Source organism: Symsagittifera roscoffensis, chromosome 6 (genome assembly GCF_963678635.1).
Source record: "Symsagittifera roscoffensis chromosome 6, txSymRosc1.1, whole genome shotgun sequence".
NCBI lineage: Eukaryota > Metazoa > Xenacoelomorpha > Acoela > Convolutidae > Symsagittifera > Symsagittifera roscoffensis.
Genome location: NC_087067.1, coordinates 34,745,785 through 34,768,904, shown reverse-complemented (window position 1 = coordinate 34,768,904; position 23,120 = coordinate 34,745,785). Strand labels below are relative to the sequence as shown.

Genomic DNA, 23,120 nt, shown 5'->3' with positions numbered 1-23,120 from the left:
ATTGATTGTTTTTTATTTCAACTTCTTTCCCTCACAACTTTTCTTATACATTTTTAGTTTCTGAAATTGTTTGAACCTTTCGATACGCCATTACCCATCCAATTTACTTCTCTCCTGGTCACCATTTTATGTTTAGCTTCCTTTTAGAAAAACCCGCAGGTGAGTAACGTAACCGCCTATAAATTTTGATCCTCTCAGTCCCTCCCCCCTTTCACCCGTGAAGTGAGGTGAGGAAGATGGTGTGGGAAAGGTGGAAGGGTGTGTGTGTGTGTGTGTGTGTAGTGGGAGGGGTGCGCTTAGAAGGCTGAGTGTGGAGGTAAGGTTTGGAAAAGGTGGAGGATAGGGGGGTCGGAAAAGTAAATGCGGATGTTGAATTTTGGGGACGTGGGGTCGTACATGTTCGTTCGGGTTTTAGTTTCGCAGAAACATATCATTTTTGCTAATTAAATCGATGTTCATGATTTTAATAGTTCAAACATTCGATAATTTTGAAACAAAAAATGGATTATAGTAGTTTTTGATGCATTATAATGGATTTTTGAATCTTGAAATTATTCGTTTAGAATCCACTGAAGTTCCATTTTCATGGTTAGATGAGCCAATAAAATCAATTTTTGAGTTAAGTTTATTGCCAATTTAATCCCTCATTTTAAATGAAACCCCTTTTATTTATTCTCAACATTCCAGAGTTCTTTTTTCGCGTGTTACAATTAATGCAGTGAAGTTAGTCGGGTCGTGGTAGACTTGAAGACCAGGTGCTTGCTCATCCTTTCACACTTTATGATTAAAAACAATCGATAAAATTGAAACAAAAGGCGGATTAAGATCGATTATAATGGATAATAGTGGATTTTTGAATCTTGAAAATGACCAATTAGAATTCAAAAAAAGCCAATTTCTTGACTAGATGAGCCATTTAAATTCATTATGGGGGTTATGTTTGTCGCCAGTTTTATTCATTATTTTAAATGAAACTCTTTTTATCTTTACCCAACATTCCACAGTTATTTTGTTGATTTAAGCTCTTATTTTTGCGTCTCGTACTTTCACGTGGTACATTTTATGCAGCTGAAATTAGTCAGGTTTTGGTATACCTGAAGCTAGAGGTCAAGTGAGTGCTCATCCTTTCACGTTATCCTTGCCATTGCATGGAATCGAATTCACGATCTGACGCTATCAAAAAGAACATTTTACCACTATACTAATAAATTGAGATTGATCGAAATGCCTATAAAGCATCTGCTTACAAAGTTGATGCAAATGATTTTGCGCAATTCACGTTAAAAGCTCAAAAACAGACCATAAGACTCAAAAAATCAAAAAAGTTTTAGCATGCATACACCTTGGTGACTAAAATTTAGCTGTGCAAAAACTCTTGTTGAACAAAATTGCTGTATTTTTTCAGTATCAGAAACATCTTCCAGTGAAATCACAGTGGTAGACTCTCTGTCAATTTTGCCCGTTGTGGCAACCACCCCTGTCAAAATATTCAATTACTCATCATCATCCTCAAACCTCGACGAATCCGAAGGCGAACAGCGCTATCTGTCGGTGAGGCATGATTAAACTTATAAGCATACTCTGATTAGCAGGTGCGAAGAAGAGTACATATGTAGGGCAAATTGAATTCTGTTACAGATATTTTTCAAACACAAAAATAGTGAACTGATTCGTCAAGTGGAAGCATTGCCGATCGGAAACTCACAATGCGAACGTAAGTGGAGCAATGCTTTTTTAGTTTTAGAACTTTTGTTTTTCTTTTTAATTTAAGGTGAAATCACCAAAACAAATGTTCAATTTATCTGTCCAGGAAAGAAAGTAACAAAATTAGAGATTTTACTCGGGCGAAAGTTCAAACAGATTTATTGGTTAAGACTATGAGTGGACAAAAATATCCACCACTTGATAATACCGAAACCACTGACATATAGGTGGTCATGTTATTTTGTCGTCATGTGTATCTGCGTTTTGCTTATGTGAAACTAAGGAAGTATATCGACGAGTAGCACTTGTCATAAATGGAAAGACGCCTCTTCGAAATTCAAAATTCCTCCAGCCGGCTCTGCCTCCCTTTTGTGTCAATCGAACAGACTGTGCAATGGGATGACATGCACAAAAAGCGCCAGATACAGACAGGTGAGTGACGAACAGCCTCTATTATACATGCAAAAAGGACACCCCCGTTTTTTAAAAATACTCACTTTTCTACTCCATAAAATGAAGAACGAAGACTGAATTTGATTTGATGATACTTTAATTTTGCAAAACCTGGAAAATAAATGTTGGTGAGTCAAATTCTGAGGTAGATCAGCGTGCACAGGGATTGAAAATGACCTTTTTTTTTAGCTCAACAAGATCCCCCAAAGACGTATTTTGCCAGTAATTTTTGGGCAGCAGGCGAAAAAAAGGCGTTTTTGAGCAGTTTTGGTGAGCTTCTACCAAAAAATTGCAGTTTTTCGGTGCCCGCTCCCCCCGTAAATATGGTAAAATAGGTGGCGACACGGCTTTAAAAATTTTTGGGTTGATCAATCAAAAATGGACGTTGTAAAATAGCACCAGTAACTAATTTTTACAAAAAAAATTTGAAAAAAAAAATGGCAACCGGAATTGAGGGAAAAGCTGCGATCGCCCCTAGTTACGCAACAAAACTGGAGCTTTTTTTGGTATGTTGGTTGCTATGAAAATTTTCTGCTTGCAGCAGTCCACTGTCTTGTTGGAGTTTTCGTCTTGTCTATCTCCTGTGGAGATCAGAGTCCGAGAAGAGAGCGTTGACGACTCCGAGTCCACCGGGACTGCAGAAGTCTACTCTAAGGGAGACAGAATCAGTTCTTTGAGTAATTCAATCTATACATAATTATAGACAGTCGAATACATGATACATACAACCCAAATGTGTTGATCTACGGTTCAGGAAGTTTCATTCCTTCTTCAGAACGTGACTTTTTCATCAACAATTATGTTTGGCTCAAGAAGTCTCCAACTGAAAAAAAATGTGAAAAGTTGTTTTTAACTTGTTACACGATTTATTTCATATCCTTACGGTACGTTGATCATGATTGGAATAAATGGCCTGGCCCGTTTCTGTTCAGACAACGCCTACTTTGCCGACTTCATACTATACCAGGAGTGTCTCGTGGTCATCCTCAAGACGAACAGATTATCCAAAAGTTACATGGCCAGTGTGGTGCCTAGAGACTGCCCCAAGTTGCCGGAGTCACACCACCAATATGTCAAACTGGAAAAATGTCCGAAAGGTAGGAACCAAATAAATTATTTTAAATGGTTACATAACCAATTTTTTTGATCTTGAGACGGTTGCAACCTTGAGTAGACCATGACCATTGCGTGAGTTAACCTATTGAGAGTCAGTTGCTTTAAATCTGTCACCAAGATAGACCTGTGAATCTTGGTGGCTCGAGATATTACTGTCTATATTACTGAGATTTAGGGGGGGGGGGGAGGATAAGGTTTCCTTTTGGTAGTATTTTATGACATCCAATTTCGACGACCAACCCTAAAATTTGTCTAAAGGCGCTTTGGCGCCAATATATACTAATTTTGAAGGGGGAGCGCACGCCGAAACAATAAAATATTTTAGTCAAAAAATGTCCAAAAGGCCCCAAAAACGGCATTTTTGACCTACTTTATCAAAAATTTACCTGTAGCGCTGCAACAACGCTATTTTTGGTCAAAATTTTCCATAAAGTGCTCAAAAACGGCTTTTCAAAACAATTTCGATTTTTTGCGCACTCCTAGAACACTGTAAGGCTTCTATTTTGAAAAGCGGTTTTTGAGCACTTCTTGGAAATTTTGACGCTCCGCTTCAAAGTTAGTATATATTGGCGCCAAAGGCACCTGTATAAAACTTTTAGGATTCTTTGGCCTAAAATGGATGCCATAAACTAATACCAAAGTTGGTTGCCTTTGGTTGGTGAGAGAATCGAATCCGTAAAACCAAAAGAAGAAAGTCGTCCCTCTCCTGAATCCGCCCCTTGGTCGATGTCATACCGCTACTGCAGTAGCAGTACTCACTATACGGATGTACAGCCAACCTCTGGTGTTAAATCATTATTTTATGGTACGCTCAAGGTCATACATAAGTGATGACACTGAGACTAAGTGAGAGATCAGAGTACTTAACAACGATCTATCTCTCAGTACATAAGAAAACAAAGAAAAGAGAAAATCTAAATTCAATCTTCTAAATAAAGTATTGAATTCCAACTTGTTTTCAATTTGTTATCGCAACGCATATCACATGGCGCAGCCAGCAGGATTCGCAGCTCAAGACAACAGAACGGATATGGGAATCCCGGTATTTTGGGCATCAGCGAATTTAGACCCTCCGTGGCAATTTAAAATTTGGTTCGAACAATTTCTCATGGCGGTTACGGTAAAAGAAAATGTGAACCCAGAGATTATTTTGGAAGAACCAAAAGACATATTAGAGGAACCACCACCACGCCCGGAAACGCCCAGGGATGGGGAGAACGAAGATGCGAGGAACGCTAGAATCCTTAGAGATAAACTAGCAAGAGACAGAGTAGCATTGGAGAACGAAGAGAAAAGAACAAGAGGCCCAAGAGTTGGACACAATGTCTTCTACAACGAAGTACAAAAGAAACTGGTGTCACGACTATTTCTATCTTTGGGCACTGAGGGAAAGAAAAGATTCCTACAGAAGAATCCGCACGCAGAAATATCAAAAATGACGTTCAGAGAAGTAACAGATCTGGCAGAAGTCTCGTTTCAAAAAGTGAAATGTGTAACCTACGAGAGATACAAGTTATTTACGAGAATGCAAGAATCTGGAGAATCTCTAGAATCATTTCACGCAGCGTTAACTGCTCAGGCAGCCAGATCAGAACTAGGAACATTGGAAAATGAAAAAGTGCGAGACTTATTCATCTCGAAGATGAAGAACATGACATTACAGGATACGTTGACATTCGAAACTCTGGATCCAGAGGAAGTTCTAAAAAGAGCTATAAAATTCGAACATAGCAAGTTAACCACAATGGCATTTCAAAAGACTAATGCTGCGGCTGCAGGATGATCAAGTAGCAATTACACATCGGGTGTAAGAATAAAACAGGAACCTGTAATGGCAGTACGAAATTTGGGGGGGAAAACCAAAACTCCAAATAGAAGAGAAAATAATAACAGACAGAATAATAACAAAAATCAAAACACGAAAACGAAACCATGTAATAGATGTGGAAGGATGTTTGAACAAGGACACCTAAAAAACTGTCCAGCGATGGGAAAGGACTGTAAAAACTGTGGTAAACCGAATCATTTCGCTAAAATGTGCAGATCACAACAAGTAAGTGAAATTGCGGAAGATTCGGAAGAATCGATAGTGGAATGCGACCAGATCAGTGAAGGTGTTGGGTCATGTAGTGAATTTGAAGTCATGTTGATACATACCCATTTACCGGAAAATGAACGAGTTTCAAAATATGTGAAAGATCGAATCAATGAAATGAGAAAAGAAACAAACGGAAAAGTGGTTAGAGTTCAGAAAATAGACTCTATTCGAGATCCAACATTGAACCGCGTAAAGTCACTAAAGGCTATGGTACGAATAGATAACCAGATTATTCAACTAACAGTGGATACTGGTAGTCCTGTTTCATTTCTTAACTGGGCAACGACGAAAGAAATCATGGAAAAATCAAACAAAGTGAGATTCATACCGTCCGACAAATTGAATTTACAAACCAAATTTGTGGACTACAACAAACAACCGATCAGTATCCTGGGAGCCCTAAAAACCAATCTGAGGTCAGCGGGCTGGGAAGTTAAGGGCGCAACCTTTCTGGTATCAGAGCGAAAAACTAGATGCATCATGGGATTAGACTTGCAAGGACAAGTGGGAATAGTGACTACACAAAGAACAGCGCCAAAAGAACTCACCAGGTTTGACGTGCTCATGTGCGAGCAGTCGGAAGGTTGGAAAGAAAAATTTTTCAATAAATTTAAGAACTTATTTGAAAGGCAAGGCATTTCTAAAAACCACATCGCCAGTTCAAAATTCAAATACCCACTATGTCCGATACAAGAAAAGGGGAGAAGAATCCCAATTCATATACAAGATAAAGTCGAAAAAGAAATCGAGAAGTTATTGACAGAAGGTCATATAACAAAACTTGATAAGTGTACAAGTGATTGCTTTATCGCCCCGATTGTGATAACAGTAAAGAAGGACGACTCAATAAAATTGGCAATGGACGCGAAACCAATCAATAGACAATTGTTTAAAAACAAATACCAAATGCCGAACGTAGACGAACTTATTGATGGGGTAAGCCAGATTGTAACCGAAAACAAAAAGGGTACGCTATATTTTTCGGTGTTAGATTTGAAATATGCGTACAGTCAACTAAAATTGGCTGCGGATACAGCTAGGCAATGTAATTTTAACATTGTGGGCGGAAAAGCAACCGGAACTTACAGATTCTTGACAGGATTCTACGGACTAGCAGATATGCCAGCTGAATTTCAAAAGGCTATGGATAGAACCATCAATCATGCTAAAAACACATTCTGTTTCCTGGATGACATACTTATTGTGTCAAAGGGAAGTGAAACCGAACATGCCAACCTAGTAGAAGCAGTATTAAAGAAATTGGATGCGGAAAATTTGGCACTGAAACTATCAAAATGTGAATTTTTTAAACAAGAAGTGAATTGGTTGGGTCATCATCTCTCAGAAGAAGGAGTTAGACCGAAGATCACTAAAACGGAAGCGGTAGTAAACTTGAACCCGCCGAAATCCCTAAAACAACTAAGGTCATTTCTAGGAAGCATAAATCATCTAGCAAAATTTATACCTAACGTAGCAAGTCTGACAGAAAAATTAAGACCTCTTCTTAAAGAAGAAAATCAAAAGAAAAAGTTAAAAAACATGAAACTCCCGGTGAAAAAATTCGAGTGGGGGGATGTTCACACAGAAGCATTTAATGCTATAAAAGGAGCTGTGGCAAATATTACGAAAGTGCATTATTATGATACAAATCGACAAACACGAGTTAAGTGCGATGCTAGCCATGATGGACTAGGGTCCACTTTAGAACAACAAAATGATGAAGGGTTGTGGGTCCCAATTTCGTTCGCATCTCGATACCTAAATGCTCAAGAAAAAAAAATATTCAACAAATGAGTTGGAACTATTGGCAGTTGTTTGGGCAGTAGACAGATATAAACACTATCTTCTGGGGAAACCATTTACCATCGCAACTGACCATAAAGCTCTTACAACAGCATTGGATGTTAATCAATCAAACAAGACCTATCAGTCACGCTTAACCCGGTGGGTTGACCGGTTACTGCCGTATCAGTTCAACATAGTTCACATTCCGGGGAGGGACATGGGCATAGTTGATTATTTATCGCGTGATCCTTTCAATGATCCCTGGCCCGAATCAGAATTAGACGAAAAGTTTGTAGTAGCTACGATAAACTCCTTTCATGAAGCGTTCGACTGCTGGAACAGTAGGCTTAAAGATTCAAGTTCGCTCAACCGGAACGAAAACGTTCTAGAATGTTCTAGAAGGAATGTTAGGAAACAGTCATCAAGTAATGGTTGCTATAGCAACCAAAACGGTCAAAACCGAACAAAGCTCGACCGGAACGAGAGAAAAAAGTTTCCACGACTGCAAAAACAGCTAAACACAACAGTTCAACAGAAACAAATCACTTTTTCGTCAAATCAACCCAGCAAACAGTCAGTCTCAAAAAATTGCAAAATAAAAAAACGACCAGTACCGAAAAAAATAGAAAAAACAGACTCAAGAATCGAGATGTCAGAAAATACAAACAAAACATACGACTGGTGGTCCAGCTCACCACAAGATTGGCGGAATGAGGAGCGTGAAGAAAGCTTAATGGACCCAAAGTGGAACCGATCATTTTCCACCAACAACGAACTCTCGGGAGAAGAGGAAATCACAGAGACAGTACAACGTACAAGAAAGATTATACGAGGAGGAAGAAAAAATAGGGACAGCTCAGACAGCGAAACACGTCAACAACAACGAGTAAAATGGTCGCTGGAACCGGAACAACAACAAATAGCGGACCAAAGATTGCTCTCTTTCTGGCAACTAATAGGCGGAGAAAACAATGTTCAGGAAAATCGAGAACTGGTGGCCGATACTCAAGAAGTCAGAGAAAATCTGGAAGACGAATTCAATCCAACATCGTCAAAACCGATCGCATCGACAGAACGAAAACTCAATGAGGTGAACGTAATAGAAGTCGACCTAACAACCACAGAAGAGGCGGAGAGTGAGGAGGAAGTGTGCTCAATCCAACCGCCAAAGGGTCTAGGAAAGTTAAGGCTGCAAAAGCAGCAACAAATAGAGACTCTGGACAACCTCGCAAAACTGTTCGACAAAAACTTACTAGCAGAACTGACCACAGAAGACACGTGGATGGACCGCCTCAGGAGAGTGATAGAGAGAGGGGACAAACAAGGATTCGAACTGATGGGACCCTATACAAATCCGTTGTGGTCGCAGATGGCAGTTCAGGACGACTGCATCTTGGTGAATAATCGGCTAGCAGTACCAGTTCAACTACGACAAGCTGTCCTGAAACGAATACATCGGGGACACCCAGGACAGGAAGCGATGTTGGGAGCAGCGCAATATCTGTGGTGGCCACACATGAATAAGGACATCGTGAATTTGGCAGAGGAGTGCCGTAGTTGTACCAGATATGGTAAGAATGTAAAATACCTTATTTCGAAAAATTCGTCAAAACCACTACCACTGCTCACGCAGCCGGGACAGGAGGTACAACTAGACTATGCGGGGCCTATAGAAAATCAAAAAGGAAAAAAAATCTATCTTTTAGTAGCTATTGATCGATTCTCAAAATTTCCATCTGTGAAGGTTACAAAATCCACAAGCGGAAAAAGCACAGTAAAATTCTTGAGATCGTATATCGACACTCATGGAGTCCCTGAATCAATTCGTTCGGATCAATTTTCAGGCTTTAAGAGTAAAACTCTAAAAAAATTTTGTTCGGAACTCAATATCGAGCAAAAATTCTGTCCGGTGGGGGATCACAGAGGTTGTGGGTTGGTTGAACGTACAATTCAAACAATAAAGAGAAGACTGGGAGTGATGATGCTCGATGAAAATAATAAATCAATCAAATTATGTCTCAGTATTATAATGCGAGATTTACGATGGAACAAGCAGAAAACAATTCAAGTATCCCCGTTCCAAGCACATTTCGGCAGACTACCAAAAACAGAATTTAAAATTGTGAGGGATAGGTTTTTAAATAATTCTGATTCTTTAGACAAACAACACTTGGAACGCTCAGCACTGACTGCGTCTCAAATGAAAAGGAGGATTGACCAGTCAAGAGAGAATCTCAAGATAGTGCGCAAGGGACAACTGAGCAGGGATACAAGCCCACTGCACAAGCAGCAGATAACATCGGACAGAGACAAAGAAAGAGCCAAAGCCCTAAAGGAATTGTTGGAAGCGAACGCCCGCTGGAACTACGAAAGAAGGGACGCAGCTAAAAATGACATCAGGAAATTAGTGGACGAGACAGGTCAACTCAATCCCGACCTTCGAAAAGAAATGATTTACTCTTGGGAAAAAGGATTTGTGGAAGATAAAGTAGAAAACCAATGCAAGTCACCACCCAAGACAATACTTAGAAAGGACCCCCTAAGGAAAAGCGGACAAGCCCTAACCAGACCACTAAAGGGGAAAATAGCTTCAGAAACGGAATCAACAATTAAGACATCGGCCGGTTCGATCTATAGAAAATCGGACATAGCTCAATCAAAAACCGTACTTACACAAGAAAAACAGAGAAGCAAAAGTAAAAGTCCATCGTCGGAACCTACAAAAAAGTTCAAACGAATCAGTTCTCCAGAACTACTAGAGGAGTTGGAATCGGAGGACGAACTCCAAGGAGAAATGGAAATCGCAAATGAAATGGACCCAATAGAGCGCTTTCAGAAGAGCCAAACAATCGTCACTTCTAAGGACACAGAAGCCGGGGGAGGATTGAATCTTGCTATAAAAAGAGCAAAACCAAATTTGGCGTGACCAAAATCATCAGAGGAAATAATCACGAACAAGCCGGAAAAAAGCGGAAAAGAGAAGAAAGGCCGAAGCAAACAACAACAGGGGACAAACGCAAACCAAACTGCGACTGCAGTCAACTCGGAACAAGAGCAAGCAATATCTAAGCCGGATTCGGTCACAGTAGATACCAAAATCCAGTCGAGTTCTACGCCGAAAACCAAACAGCGTCCGAAACTGAAGGGCATTGACGCGCACACCCCTCTTGAAGATATAGTGGAGACTTTTCACAATAGAAATTTGGCACCATCTGACTGGGAAAAGTACGCGGACCAATTGTTAAAAAGAGGAGTGCAGCGAGTTGCGGATGAACTTAGAGAAAATCCTCAAAAAGGCTCAGAATTGGATACGAATTTCGAACCACCACAAGGATTCTCGGACGAATCAAGTGCGGAAGAGTCAGGTGTTCGAAGGAGTTCAAGACAAACAAAAAATAAAGAACCCAAACGTTTCGGAGATCCGATAAAACATTCAATCAAAGAAATATCCGAAAATCTTACAGGCAGAAGTCTTTTGAAGGAGGCACTTAAAGAATACAGAAACCAGCTGAGAGAGTTCAAAGATCGGGAAGACAGACCTTTGGAATCAAAAGTGCGGCGACTCGAAAGACATTTATTTATGCGAAAATTCGGATATGCCACTTTAGATGAAGGAGTAGATTGGAACCCGAGTTGGGAAATTGAGCTAGAGGAAAACTGAAATCTACATAATCCAAAAACTGTCATTCATCTTAAGAACTTTCTTCCGAACTGAGTAAATTAAAACTCTTTTAAATAAATTATCCTACTGATGTTGTATAATTTATTTCTTTCACCGAGGGGGGTGTGTCATACCGCTACTGCAGTAGCAGTACTCACTATACGGATGTACAGCCAACCTCTGGTGTTAAATCATTATTTTATGGTACGCTCAAGGTCATACATAAGTGATGACACTGAGACTAAGTGAGAGATCAGAGTACTTAACAACGATCTATCTCTCAGTACATAAGAAAACAAAGAAAAGAGAAAATCTAAATTCAATCTTCTAAATAAAGTATTGAATTCCAACTTGTTTTCAATTTGATATCGCAACGCATATCACAGTCGACTTAAAAATGGTTGACAAAATTGTCAAAATTTTTGTGGAAAATTTTAGGGCCACCCCTGGTCTAAATAGAAAACCGCCGAAACCAGAAAAGGTATCAACTCTTTTAAAAAACCACCAGTTGAAGTCTTAAAAAATAAAGCTTGCAATGATTTTTCGACTCCTCAGAAGTGAAAAAATATTTAGAAGTGCAGTTTTTAAAAAATAACATGCAGTGACAAAGAATTGTATAAGCCGCCATTAGAGGGCAAACTAGTAAGCAGTGACATCTCAATCCATCAGAAGCAAGAAGTTTGAATATCATGAAAACATATACAAATCTAACTGACAAAAAGTTATAATTTACTCTCATGCGCTTAGCACTAATTTTGAAATTTGCTTGCAAAATTAAAATAAAAACTTGCGAAAAAACTGTTAATTTTAGGGATACAATTAAAAAGCGTTAGCTTAAATTTACTTGTGAAAAATTTATGATATCTCAGATTCGAATATGGAACTTTTTTTGAATTGAATACTGTTGTTTCATCCCCTCACAAATTCACAGGACTAACTTATTCTCGCGTTTGGACGATAAAATTGCAAAAAGTATCCTTCTCTCTGAGTTATAACTCGAATGTTTGAACTTTCAAAAAGAAGAAACACTAATTATAATTTGCTACTCAATTGAAGCAAAGGAAGGACCTGAAAAATACACAGTTTTATAATTGTGGCGGTTAACTATTGCTGATGGGTTGACGGACGTTTGGTTGTTTCAAAAAATTGGCAGTCTTCACTTAATAATCGTTCCTCTTTTGATCATCTTGGCCCACTAAAAAATTCAGGCTGTTGAAAAAGTCATTCGATTTTTGTAAAATATAGATTCTTATAATTTTCACAGCTATGTTTCCATAGTGTTCTAGGATTACTTGGAAAATCAGTTTGGTCGACCTAAGAGTTTGGTCGACCAGAGTACAGAGCAAGAGACAAAGCACGGTGCGATTACAGTCTGCTAAAAACAGCTATGACGATGTGTTAAGACTCAGAGATAGAGTAACTAGGATTAAGGACTGGGGTTAGAGACTGAGATAGAATCTGAGGTTTGCACTGAGGGTCGAGAAGAGGTAGTGATTCTTGAAGAATGAATTCAGAAAGTGAATAAAAATGACACGACAAGTTAATTATCGCAAAAGTATCAATTAAACATTTACTGACTAATTTATTACCTTGTGATCATTACTTGACGTTCTCTGAATTTAATCAATTAAAATATTTTAAATCAGTTTTGACCTCCAAACTGATTCGCTTTAGTTAATCTGTCTGACCTTGAGATGGTCTGACCTCAACACCCTAATCAGCCTGAATTGTTTTTGTCAAACGTCAGGCTGCAACACATCAAAGTTCGACGTTGTTGGTCACCTTAGCCTTGGTCAGGGCTTTTGTTAACAAGTCAGCTTCCATGATCCCAGTAGGTCATAACTGGAGTTCAACTGTCTCATCTTCCAATCGATTCTGAAGAAAGTGATATTTCAAATCAATGTCCATATTGATGAAGCTCTGGTTATCCTCCTCGATGATTGCTGGTATGACATTCACCACAACTATCTCATTGAGAAACGATCGCAGATATAGAGCCTCTCGAACCGCTGCTGCCATTGCTTGGTACTCAGCCTCCTTATTAGATATGGCTGCAATTGTTTTCATCTTGGTACTCCAAGTAATTGGTGTCCCTAATTGCTGCAATTGAAAGCTGTAGCCAGTAGTTGATTTTTCTATCATGCAGATCTCCAGCCCAGTCAGCATCTGCGAATCCATGGATACTTACACCATCAGCGTCCTTGCTGTAGCGCAGCTCCAGATGTTTGCTTCCCTTCAGGTAACTAAGAACTCTCGTTGCAGACACTCAGTGCACCCTTCCCGGATTCTCCGGGAAACGGGAGAGTTGCGTCTTTCTATCTAAAAAATGTTTGTTTAGTTATGTTTAATATTGAGCCCACATTGTCTCTGTACTCCTCAGCTTTCATGGCCACTACCTCTGCTGACCCAGTTTCAGGGCAATTTTTCGCTGGCACATGTGCGCTGATGTCGGTTGGCGTGCCCACCGGCTTACAGTCAGCTAGGCCAAAACGCTTCAAGCAGTCGTCGATGTCACTATTACCGTCCCAGGTGACTGCTTAAACTGCGTTCTCAGGAACCAGAACAAAGCACCTGTGTCATTCATCTTCAATAGTTCGGAGAAACAGTTCCTCATCTTGTTAACTTCGTCTTGACGTCTGCACCGAATAATGGTGTCATCTAAGGAAACCAAAAATCTTCCCGAATTCATTTGACGAATTATCCCATCCATTGTTCCTTTGCAAGAATTTCGAAGCTCCAGGCTCAGCACACACTCTAAAGGCCACTTTGAATCTCCTCAACGCATTTGACGAACGATCACCTCCATTGTTAGTTCGCCGCCGCTTCAAAACCCAATGCTCAGCCACAAACTCCTGGAACTTCAGTGGAGATTCACTCTTCTGCACAAGGTACTTGACCAGAGCGAGCCGACTGAAGTTTTCGTTAAAGCTCAAGGCAATTCGTGAACTTTGATTATTCGCTTTTTCAAATGGTCCTCAAATGTCACTGAAGACTCGCTGCTCCACTTTTCGCAGATCTCTGGCTTGTCCATATTGACAAGCGATAAATGATCCTGCTGGTTGAGATGGCTCAGTCGTCGGTGCCACAACATTGCATCACGGTTATCCTCTTTGTCTTGGTCACTACAGTCGTTGGGTTCCTCTTGAAGATGAACTCCAGGAATTTAAGCTTGCCACGCTGCTCGAAAGTAGCTGTCCCCCATCTGGTGCCAGTTGATGTGAAGCATCTGCGGCGAAACTGAAGTTTGACAATCTAGCCACCGCTGAGCTCATACTCATCCAATTCACTCTATAGCTCGGTGCAAACAGCTTCTTGTGCAAAAGTGTGGCTATTCACAGGATTGTGGCAGTCCCTGATTATCACTTCCATTGATCTTTTTCCTCAATCCTTGACAGCGTGCCATTAGTGTTCTCCACTGTGGTTTCTTCATTCCAGCTCTGAAAGCCAGAAAACAACGCTCTGTTGGACCTTATTATCAGTGGACGCCTTATCCACAATGAAGGCAATTCCCTGCATTGAAGCTGGAGCACATCAACGGAAGAACCCTGTCCCCTTGCTTGCACTCCCTTAAAACATGTCCACTTTACCCACACTTGAAACATCCTTGCTCTTTCGATTCTGGCCTACTTGCTTTGTTCGACCCACTGCCTCGAACACTAAATAGTCAACTGTCACTCCTGGATTTGCAGTTCTTCTCCATATGACCCTTCTGATAGCACACAGAGCAGCCCATACTTGACATTCCTTTCTTTATCCTCGCACTTTGCATTGCTATGTGACCATGTCTAGTCCTCTCTCCACATCGAGCCTTCCTCGAGTAGTCGTAGTTCCTCAACCTCCTTATCAGCTCTGGAAATGTCTTGGCTGGCTGACAGCTCTCCTGCACCATAAAATGCTCATAGCTCTCAGACAGCCCATTGATCACCAAAGTGTTGATTACTGTGTCCGTGATTGCTCATCCAGCTTCGTCCAACCGCGTCATCAGCTCTTGATTGCGAACGAAGTAGTCATCCAGATTCTCATCTGATAGCAGGGGCATCTTCGCAAGCTGATGCAAAACTTCTATTGAAACAGCTTTCAGGCCTTTATCCAATCGCCATAGCCATCTGTTCCCCTTCAGTCGTTCTTCATGTACATCAAAACGGCGTTGTTCAGCACCAGATTCACGTGGGACCACGCAGTGTTTCGCTTGCCTTTCCTCCGCTGGATCAAGACGGCTTGTTTCTGTATCTTATTATCGTAGGCTGCCTGCTGATTAACAATCGAACTCTCGTGGAGAGTAGATTCAGCCTTTGACAGATCATTATTGCCCATTGCTGTCCTGGGCAGGCACTTGGTGAGCATCAGCGCCACAAACTTTGTCGACGAAGCAAGATAATCTTCAGACTTTCCACTGAGAGCCGCCAGTTTGAAGTTCATGGTCGTTAAATGCTGCTAGCTAAAAGCTAAGAACTCTGACCGAAAAACAGTACAAGAAAAAATTATAAATCTGGGCTTATAGCGTGTTCAGGTTCACAGCTAGAGCAAGTAGGATTAAGGGTTGGGGTCAGAGACTGAGATAGAGACTGAGGTTTTAACTGAGGGTCGTTTTGACCTCCAAACTGATTCGCTTCAATCAATCTGTCTGACCTTGACATGGTCTGACCTCAATACGATGACTATGAGACACATACACCTTTTGAATGGCTGAAACTTGAATTGGTGGCAGCGAGCGAGAGCAAAAGAATCAAAATCCAGTGGCAAAATACGAGGATTCCGATTAGCAACTTAGCAACTGAGGCGAAAACCGACGATCGACGAGAAGCTTCTAGCGGGCAATGAGCAATAAGTAACGGGTAATGAGCAATAAATAACGGGCAATGAGCTAAACGAAAAAGATAAAGCCGCGATCCCAGCTACAACCATCGGCCAGGGCTAGGAAAGCAGTCACTGAAATTGGCGGCGTAAGGATAACAAAAACTTGATAACAAAACTGCGTAAAAAAAAGGCGATGCTGAAAATAAAAAGAAGTTTAAGATAAGACTGAGGGAGAAGTTCAGCTTATCTGCATTAGTAAAAACTGGGTTCTTTTTTGTCATAATCATGTATTTTTTTTTGGTTCCTGCAAATCGCAGAGAAACTATCACTATTTTTGGTCTACGGGTTCAACCCGGGTGCATCTAGACTTAACAAAATACCTGAATTGAGAAAAATTTGTAATTCAGATTGAGAGGAATGCCTATTAAATATCTGCTTACAAAGTTGAGGCAATGGTTTTGCGCAATTTTTGATTAAAGCTCAAAAACAGACCATAAGACCCAAAAAGTCGAAAAAGTGTGAAGCATGCATACACAACGGCGATTAAAAATTAGCTGTGCAAGTCTTTTTGAACGTTGCTGTATTTTTTCAGCATCTGTGAACGCGTTACCAGTTTGCTAAGTGCCATTAAGCGGCCCGCATCCAGTTTCAAGCGTTAATAATTGATTATATTATGGTCCCACAAAAATTGATAAAAATTGATTTTAATAAATTAAGAATCGATTAAAATCTGCATTTTAAAAATCAAACAATCAATTATAATAGATTATAATCGATTATAATCGATAATTTTAACCGATTTTCTAAATTATTTGCTTTGCAGAAAAAAAATTTGTTATAAACGATTATAACTGTTTATTATCCTTTTTTTGCCCATTTTGTTTTCGACCTTGCACCTGGATCGCTTATAGTTTATGCTTTTCTTAGACGTTGGTTTATGTGAGAAATGGGAAAATTGTTTCAATAGTTTTCAAATCAATTCAAATTTATAGCGTTTGTTTTTTTTTCGTTTCTTCTTGATTATAGCTGTTTCATGATGCACATTTGAAGTTTTTTTCACCGCTAAAATATCAGCACACAGCTTTAGTTTCATGCGTTATATAATAGATTTATTTTTCACTAAGCGCGGTTTTTTTTCAACTAAAAATGAAGGAATCTCTATGAAACTTTTGTTTCGTGTTAAAACTTTGTATTCAGATGAGCCGAAAAAAGACATAACATCTCACTTTTAGAGATTTTTCACAGAAAAAAAGGGTTTTAATCTAATATAATATATCATTATAGATTACAAGAGATTTTCGGAAAAAAATATTGAAATATAATTCATTATGATTTATTATAATGTCACGAAAAATGTTAATATTAAAGCGGGTTATAAATCGTTTAATCATCTAAATTTGGCGAGTGTAATTAAATATAAATTTGATAAAAGTACAATTATAGTTGTAACTTAATCGATTATTTATTTTGTTTACTGAGTGCGGGGGGGGGGCTTTATGTTTAAACGTGAAATTTTACTATGGTCTCAATTTTTTTGTCGGTGCCTCTTTTAGAAGTTCTTATTTAGAAGCTCTGAACTAACTAAATAAACTCTTCGATGCGGGTAGAAGAAGCTGCTCAATTTCACTACGTTTTGAAACAATTGTACACCGAAAACGCCGCAATCGTAGAAACTCTTCGATGCGGGTAGAAGAAGCTGCTAAATTTCACTACGTTTTGAAACAATTGTACACCGAAAACGCCGCAATCGTAGAAACTCTTCGATGCGGGTAGAAGAAGCTGCTCAATTTCACTACGTTTTGAAACAATTGTACACCGAAAACGCCGCAATCGTAGAAACTCTTCGATGCGGGTAGAAGAAGCTGCTCAATTTCACTACGTTTTGAAACAATTGTACACCGAAAACGCCGCAATCGTAGAAACTCTTCGATGCGGGTAGAAGAAGCTGCTCAATTTCACTACGTTTTGAAACAATTGTACACCGAAAACGCCGCAATCGTAGAAACTCTTCGATGCGGGTAGAAGAAGCTGCTCAATTTCACTACGTTTTGAAACAATTGTACGCCGAAAACGCCGCAATCGTAGAAACTCTTCGATGCGGGTAGAAGAAGCTGCTCAATTTCACTACGTTTTGAAACAATTGTACACCGAAAACGCCGCAATCGTAGAAACTCTTCGATGCGGGTAGAAGAAGCTGCTCAATTTCACTACGTTTTGAAACAATTGTACACCAAAAACGCCGCAATCGTAGAAACTCTTCGATGCGGGTAGAAGAAGCTGCTCAATTTCACTACTTTTTGAAACAATGGTACACCGAAAACGCCGCAATCGTAGAAACTCTTCGATGCGGGTAGAAGAAGCTGCTCAATTTCACTACGTTTTGAAACAATTGTACACCGAAAACGCCGCAATCGTAGAAAAGTTTCGATGCGGGTTGAAGAAGCTGCTCAATTTCACTACGTTTTGAAACAATTGTACACCGAAAACGCCGCAATCGTAGAAACTCTTCGATGCGGGTAGAAGAAGCTGCTCAATTTCACTACGTTTTGAAACAATTGTACACCGAAAACGCCGCAATCGTAGAAACTCTTCGATGCGGGTAGAAGAAGCTGCTCAATTTCACTACGTTTTGAAACAATTGTACACCGAAAACGCCGCAATTGTAGAAACTCTTCGATGCGGGTAGAAGAAGCTGCTAAATTTCACTACGTTTTGAAACAATTGTACACCGAAAACGCCGCAATCGTAGAAACTCTTCGATGCGGGTAGAAGAAGCTGCTCAATTTCACTACGTTTTGAAACAATTGTACACCGAAAACGCCGCAATCGTAGAAACTCTTCGATGCGGGTAGAAGAAGCTGCTCAATTTCACTACGTTTTGAAACAATTGTACACCGAAAACGCCGCAATCGTAGAAACTCTTCGATGCGGGTAGAAGAAGCTGCTCAATTTCACTACGTTTTGAAACAATTGTACACCGAAAACGCCGCAATCGTAGAAACTCTTCGATGCCGGTAGAAGAAGCTGCTCAATTTCACTACGTTTTGAAACAATTGTACACCAAAAACGCCGCAATCGTAGAAACTCTTCGATGCGGGTAGAAGAAGCTGCTCAATTTCACTACGTTTTGAAACAATGGTACACCGAAAACGCCGCAATCGTAGAAACTCTTCGATGCGGGTAGAAGAAGCTGCTCAATTTCACTACGTTTTGAAACAATGGTAGACCGAAAACGCCGCAATCGTAGAAAAATTTCGATGCGGGTTGAAGAAGCTGCTCAATTTCACTACGTTTTGAAACAATTGTACACCGAAAACGCCGCAATCGTAGAAACTCTTCGATGCGGGTAGAAGAAGCTGCTCAATTTCACTACGTTTTGAAACAATTGTACACCGAAAACGCCGCAATCGTAGAAACTCTTCGATGCGGGTAGAAGAAGCTGCTCAATTTCACTACGTTTTGAAACAATGGTACACCGAAAACGCCGCAATCATAGAAAAATTTCGATGCGGGTTGAAGAAGCTGCTCAATTTCACTACGTTTTGAAACAATTGTACACCGAAAACGCCGCAATCGTAGAAACTCTTCGATGCGGGTAGAAGAAGCTGCTCAATTTCACTACGTTTTGAAACAATTGTACACCGAAAACGCCGCAATCGTAGAAACTCTTCGATGCGGGTAGAAGAAGCTGCTCAATTTCACTACGTTTTGAAACAATTGTACACCGAAAACGCCGCAATCGTAGAAACTCTTCGATGCGGGTAGAAGAAGCTGCTCAATTTCACTACGTTTTGAAACAATTGTACACCGAAAACGCCGCAATCGTAGAAAAATTTCGATGCGGGTTGAAGAAGCTGCTCAATTTCACTACGTTTTGAAACAATTGTACACCGAAAACGCCGCAATCATAGAAACTCTTCGATGCGGGTAGAAGAAGCTGCTCAATTTCACTACGTTTTGAAACAATTGTACACCGAAAACGCCGCAATCGTAGAAACTCTTCGATGCGGGTAGAAGAAGCTGCTCAATTTCACTACGTTTTGAAACAATGGTACACCGAAAACGCCGCAATCGTAGAAACTCTTCGATGCGGGTAGAAGAAGATGCTCAATTTCACTACGTTTTGAAACAATTGTACACCGAAAACGCCGCAATCGTAGAAACTCTTCGATGCGGGTAGAAGAAGCTGCTCAATTTCACTACGTTTTGAAACAATTGTACACCGAAAACGCCGCAATCGTAGAAACTCTTCGATGCGGGTAGAAGAAGCTGCTCAATTTCACTACGTTTTGAAACAATTGTACACCGAAAACGCCGCAATCGTAGAAACTCTTCGATGCGGGTAGAAGAAGCTGCTCAATTTCACTACGTTTTGAAACAATTGTACACCGAAAACGCCGCAATCGTAGAAAAATTTCGATGCGGGTTGAAGAAGCTGCTCAATTTCACTACGTTTTGAAACAATTGTACACCGAAAACGCCGCAATCGTAGAAACTCTTCGATGCGGGTAGAAGAAGCTGCTCAATTTCACTACGTTTTGAAACAATTGTACACCGAAAACGCCGCAATCGTAGAAACTCTTCGATGCGGGTAGAAGAAGCTGCTCAATTTCACTACGTTTTGAAACAATGGTACACCGAAAACGCCGCAATCGTAGAAAAATTTCGATGCGGGTTGAAGAAGCTGCTCAATTTCACTACGTTTTGAAACAATTGTACACCGAAAACGCCGCAATCGTAGAAACTCTTCGATGCGGGTAGAAGAAGCTGCTCAATTTCACTACGTTTTGAAACAATTGTACACCGAAAACGCCGCAATCGTAGAAACTCTTCGATGCGGGTAGAAGAAGCTGCTCAATTTCACTACGTTTTGAAACAATTGTACACCGAAAACGCCGCAATCGTAGAAACTCTTCGATGCGGGTAGAAGAAGCTGCTCAATTTCACTACGTTTTGAAACAATTGTACACCGAAAACGCCGCAATCGTAGAAAATTTTCGATGCGGGTTGAAGAAGCTGCTCAATTTCACTACGTTTTGAAACAATTGTACACCGAAAACGCCGCAATCATAGAAACTCTTCGATGCGGGTAGAAGAAGCTGCTCAATTTCACTACGTTTTGAAACAATTGTACACCGAAAACGCCGCAATCGTAGAAACTCTTCGATGCGGGTAGAAGAAGCTGCTCAATTTCACTACGTTTTGAAACAATGGTACACCGAAAACGCCGCAATCGTAGAAACTCTTCGATGCGGGTAGAAGAAGCTGCTCAATTTCACTACGTTTTGAAACAATTGTACACCGAAAACGCCGCAATCGTAGAAACTCTTCGATGCGGGTAGAAGAAGCTGCTCAATTTCACTACGTTTTGAAACAATTGTACACCGAAAACGCCGCAATCGTAGAAACTCTTCGATGCGGGTAGAAGAAGCTGCTCAATTTCACTACGTTTTGAAACAATTGTACACCGAAAACGCCGCAATCGTAGAAACTCTTCGATGCGGGTAGAAGAAGCTGCTCAATTTCACTACGTTTTGAAACAATTGTACACCAAAAACGCCGCAATCGTAGAAACTCTTCGATGCGGGTAGAAGAAGCTGCTCAATTTCACTACGTTTTGAAACAATTGTACACCGAAAACGCCGCAATCATAGAAACTCTTCGATGCGGGTAGAAGAAGCTGCTCAATTTCACTACGTTTTGAAACAATTGTACACCGAAAACGCCGCAATCGTAGAAACTCTTCGATGCGGGTAGAAGAAGCTGCTCAATTTCACTACGTTTTGAAACAATTGTACACCGAAAACGCCGCAATTTTTGAGAATTGGATCATGCGATATCACTAGGAAATGACCATGAAACTGACATCGTCCAGCATGACATCCTTCAGGATAGCACTGAGCAAGAAGTAGGGTAAAAGCCGACAGGGAGCGGAGATGAAATAAAAGGCTAACGTATTCCTGCGTATGGATGAGCGCAGCGGTTATTCAAAAGCCAGGAAACCGGCGGTAGATGTGAAAGCTACCAGTTACGCTAGGGTGATGGATGAGATTGAAGGCGTGTTCAAAGGGGAACGGAATGTAATCAGTTCATAGGAGCTTATGAACGAAGATAATTTGAACTTATTTAGGTCGTATTTATCTACTCACTGAAATCAAAGTATGTTTTTTTTATCTCAGATTTAAAAGATGTTCTGTGGACTGACGAGAGCACTATTGAAACTGTGCAGCTAAATTATACTCTTCTGGAGGAGGAGGAGCTGGAGGAACCGGATTCAGCGGAACAAGCTAAAGAACAGTTGAGCGAAAAAGGTATGCTTGAAGTGTTTTGAAACATGGTCAAAATTAAGTTTGATAAGCTTATGAGCTGCAGAAACCAGAAAATGTTAGACTGCGCTTGCTGTAAGCTCTTAGTTACTAATGAAAAAGCCGCGTCGTTTTTTTTAGCTTCAGTGTCATCATCCACATTAGGTCCTTTGATGCTGGGGTTGTTCGGAGTGCCCGTTCTGGTGATCGGATCAGCAGTTGTCTCCCTTCTCATCTGTCGGGGCAGTGCGCGCACATTCTTTTCATCGTCATTGCCCCATCAGCCTCTGGTTGAGAGCAGATACTCGAGCATTTTACGCTTAGACTGTAACGAAGATGACAATGATTTGATTGATACATCCTAATGACTGAATGACTGCAACAGCCACAAATATATTACCCATTATTACGACTCATTTCAAAACTACTCATTTATGCATTATTTGTAAATAGCTTAATGATGCACCAAAAAAATTTCCCTTTTAAAAAGTTAACACGTTTATATTTTAGATAAAAAATACTGAAAAATACCTGTAGCCTGTTCTTATAACTACCAGTGCCGAGGCGCTCGATTCATGTTTTGACCGTATCTACAAAGTTCGGCATGTTTCGTCATCCTTGACCAGATTTTGGTACGTTTTGTCTTTCTCAATCAATGTTTTTACTTTTACTTTTCGTGTCCGCATAGATATGTTTCAAATTTCACCCCCAAAAAGGGTTCGTTTTTCGCCTGCCTCGGCAAAAAAACCAAAACTAAAAAAAACTTATTCGATTCAGCTTATATATTTCAACATATATATCAGCGTGAATCAATTGGTGCGAAAGTTGATCATCTTGACTCTCAAAAAAAACTGTGTCCGAGTTTATTGATTTTTTAAAAGGTCGTTTTTTTTCGTAGGTCATTTGGAATGAAAAGTGAAATAGATCGCAGGAAACCATAGATAACAAAAAAGAGCTCAGATTTTTTTTTGCTCAGACTCCAATTTGAATTTAGATGAAGCTTTCAAAAAATTTAAAATTTCTCAAGTTAAGATTGTTCTCGACCTGAACTTCGTCTGTTATTGACCACAATCGGGTATGCTTTGACTGTGCTTGACCTGCGTTTCGAATTTCTTGACCAAATTCAGGCTTATTTTGACTTTGTACTCGAGTAGTGTATTAGTTATTCAGGTGAGCCAAAGAGAACCCATAGTTATACCTA

The 23,120-nt window shown here is 40.2% G+C and overlaps 1 protein-coding gene across 1 annotated transcript in view; it reads left to right on the top strand.

Annotated features, from left to right (window-relative positions):
• Positions 1-22,435, top strand: part of LOC134847818 (uncharacterized) — a 95,533-nt gene extending 73,098 nt beyond the window's left edge. Inside the window, exons 15-21 of the mRNA XM_063865037.1 lie at positions 1,406-1,551; positions 1,639-1,714; positions 1,988-2,136; positions 2,699-2,834; positions 3,090-3,254; positions 21,794-21,925; positions 22,061-22,435. Of these exons, the coding sequence (XP_063721107.1) occupies positions 1,406-1,551; positions 1,639-1,714; positions 1,988-2,136; positions 2,699-2,834; positions 3,090-3,254; positions 21,794-21,925; positions 22,061-22,284 (1,028 nt within the window). The 3' untranslated portion in view covers positions 22,285-22,435. The remainder of the gene's footprint in view (positions 1-1,405; positions 1,552-1,638; positions 1,715-1,987; positions 2,137-2,698; positions 2,835-3,089; positions 3,255-21,793; positions 21,926-22,060) is intronic.
• Positions 22,436-23,120: the final 685 nt, after the last annotated feature.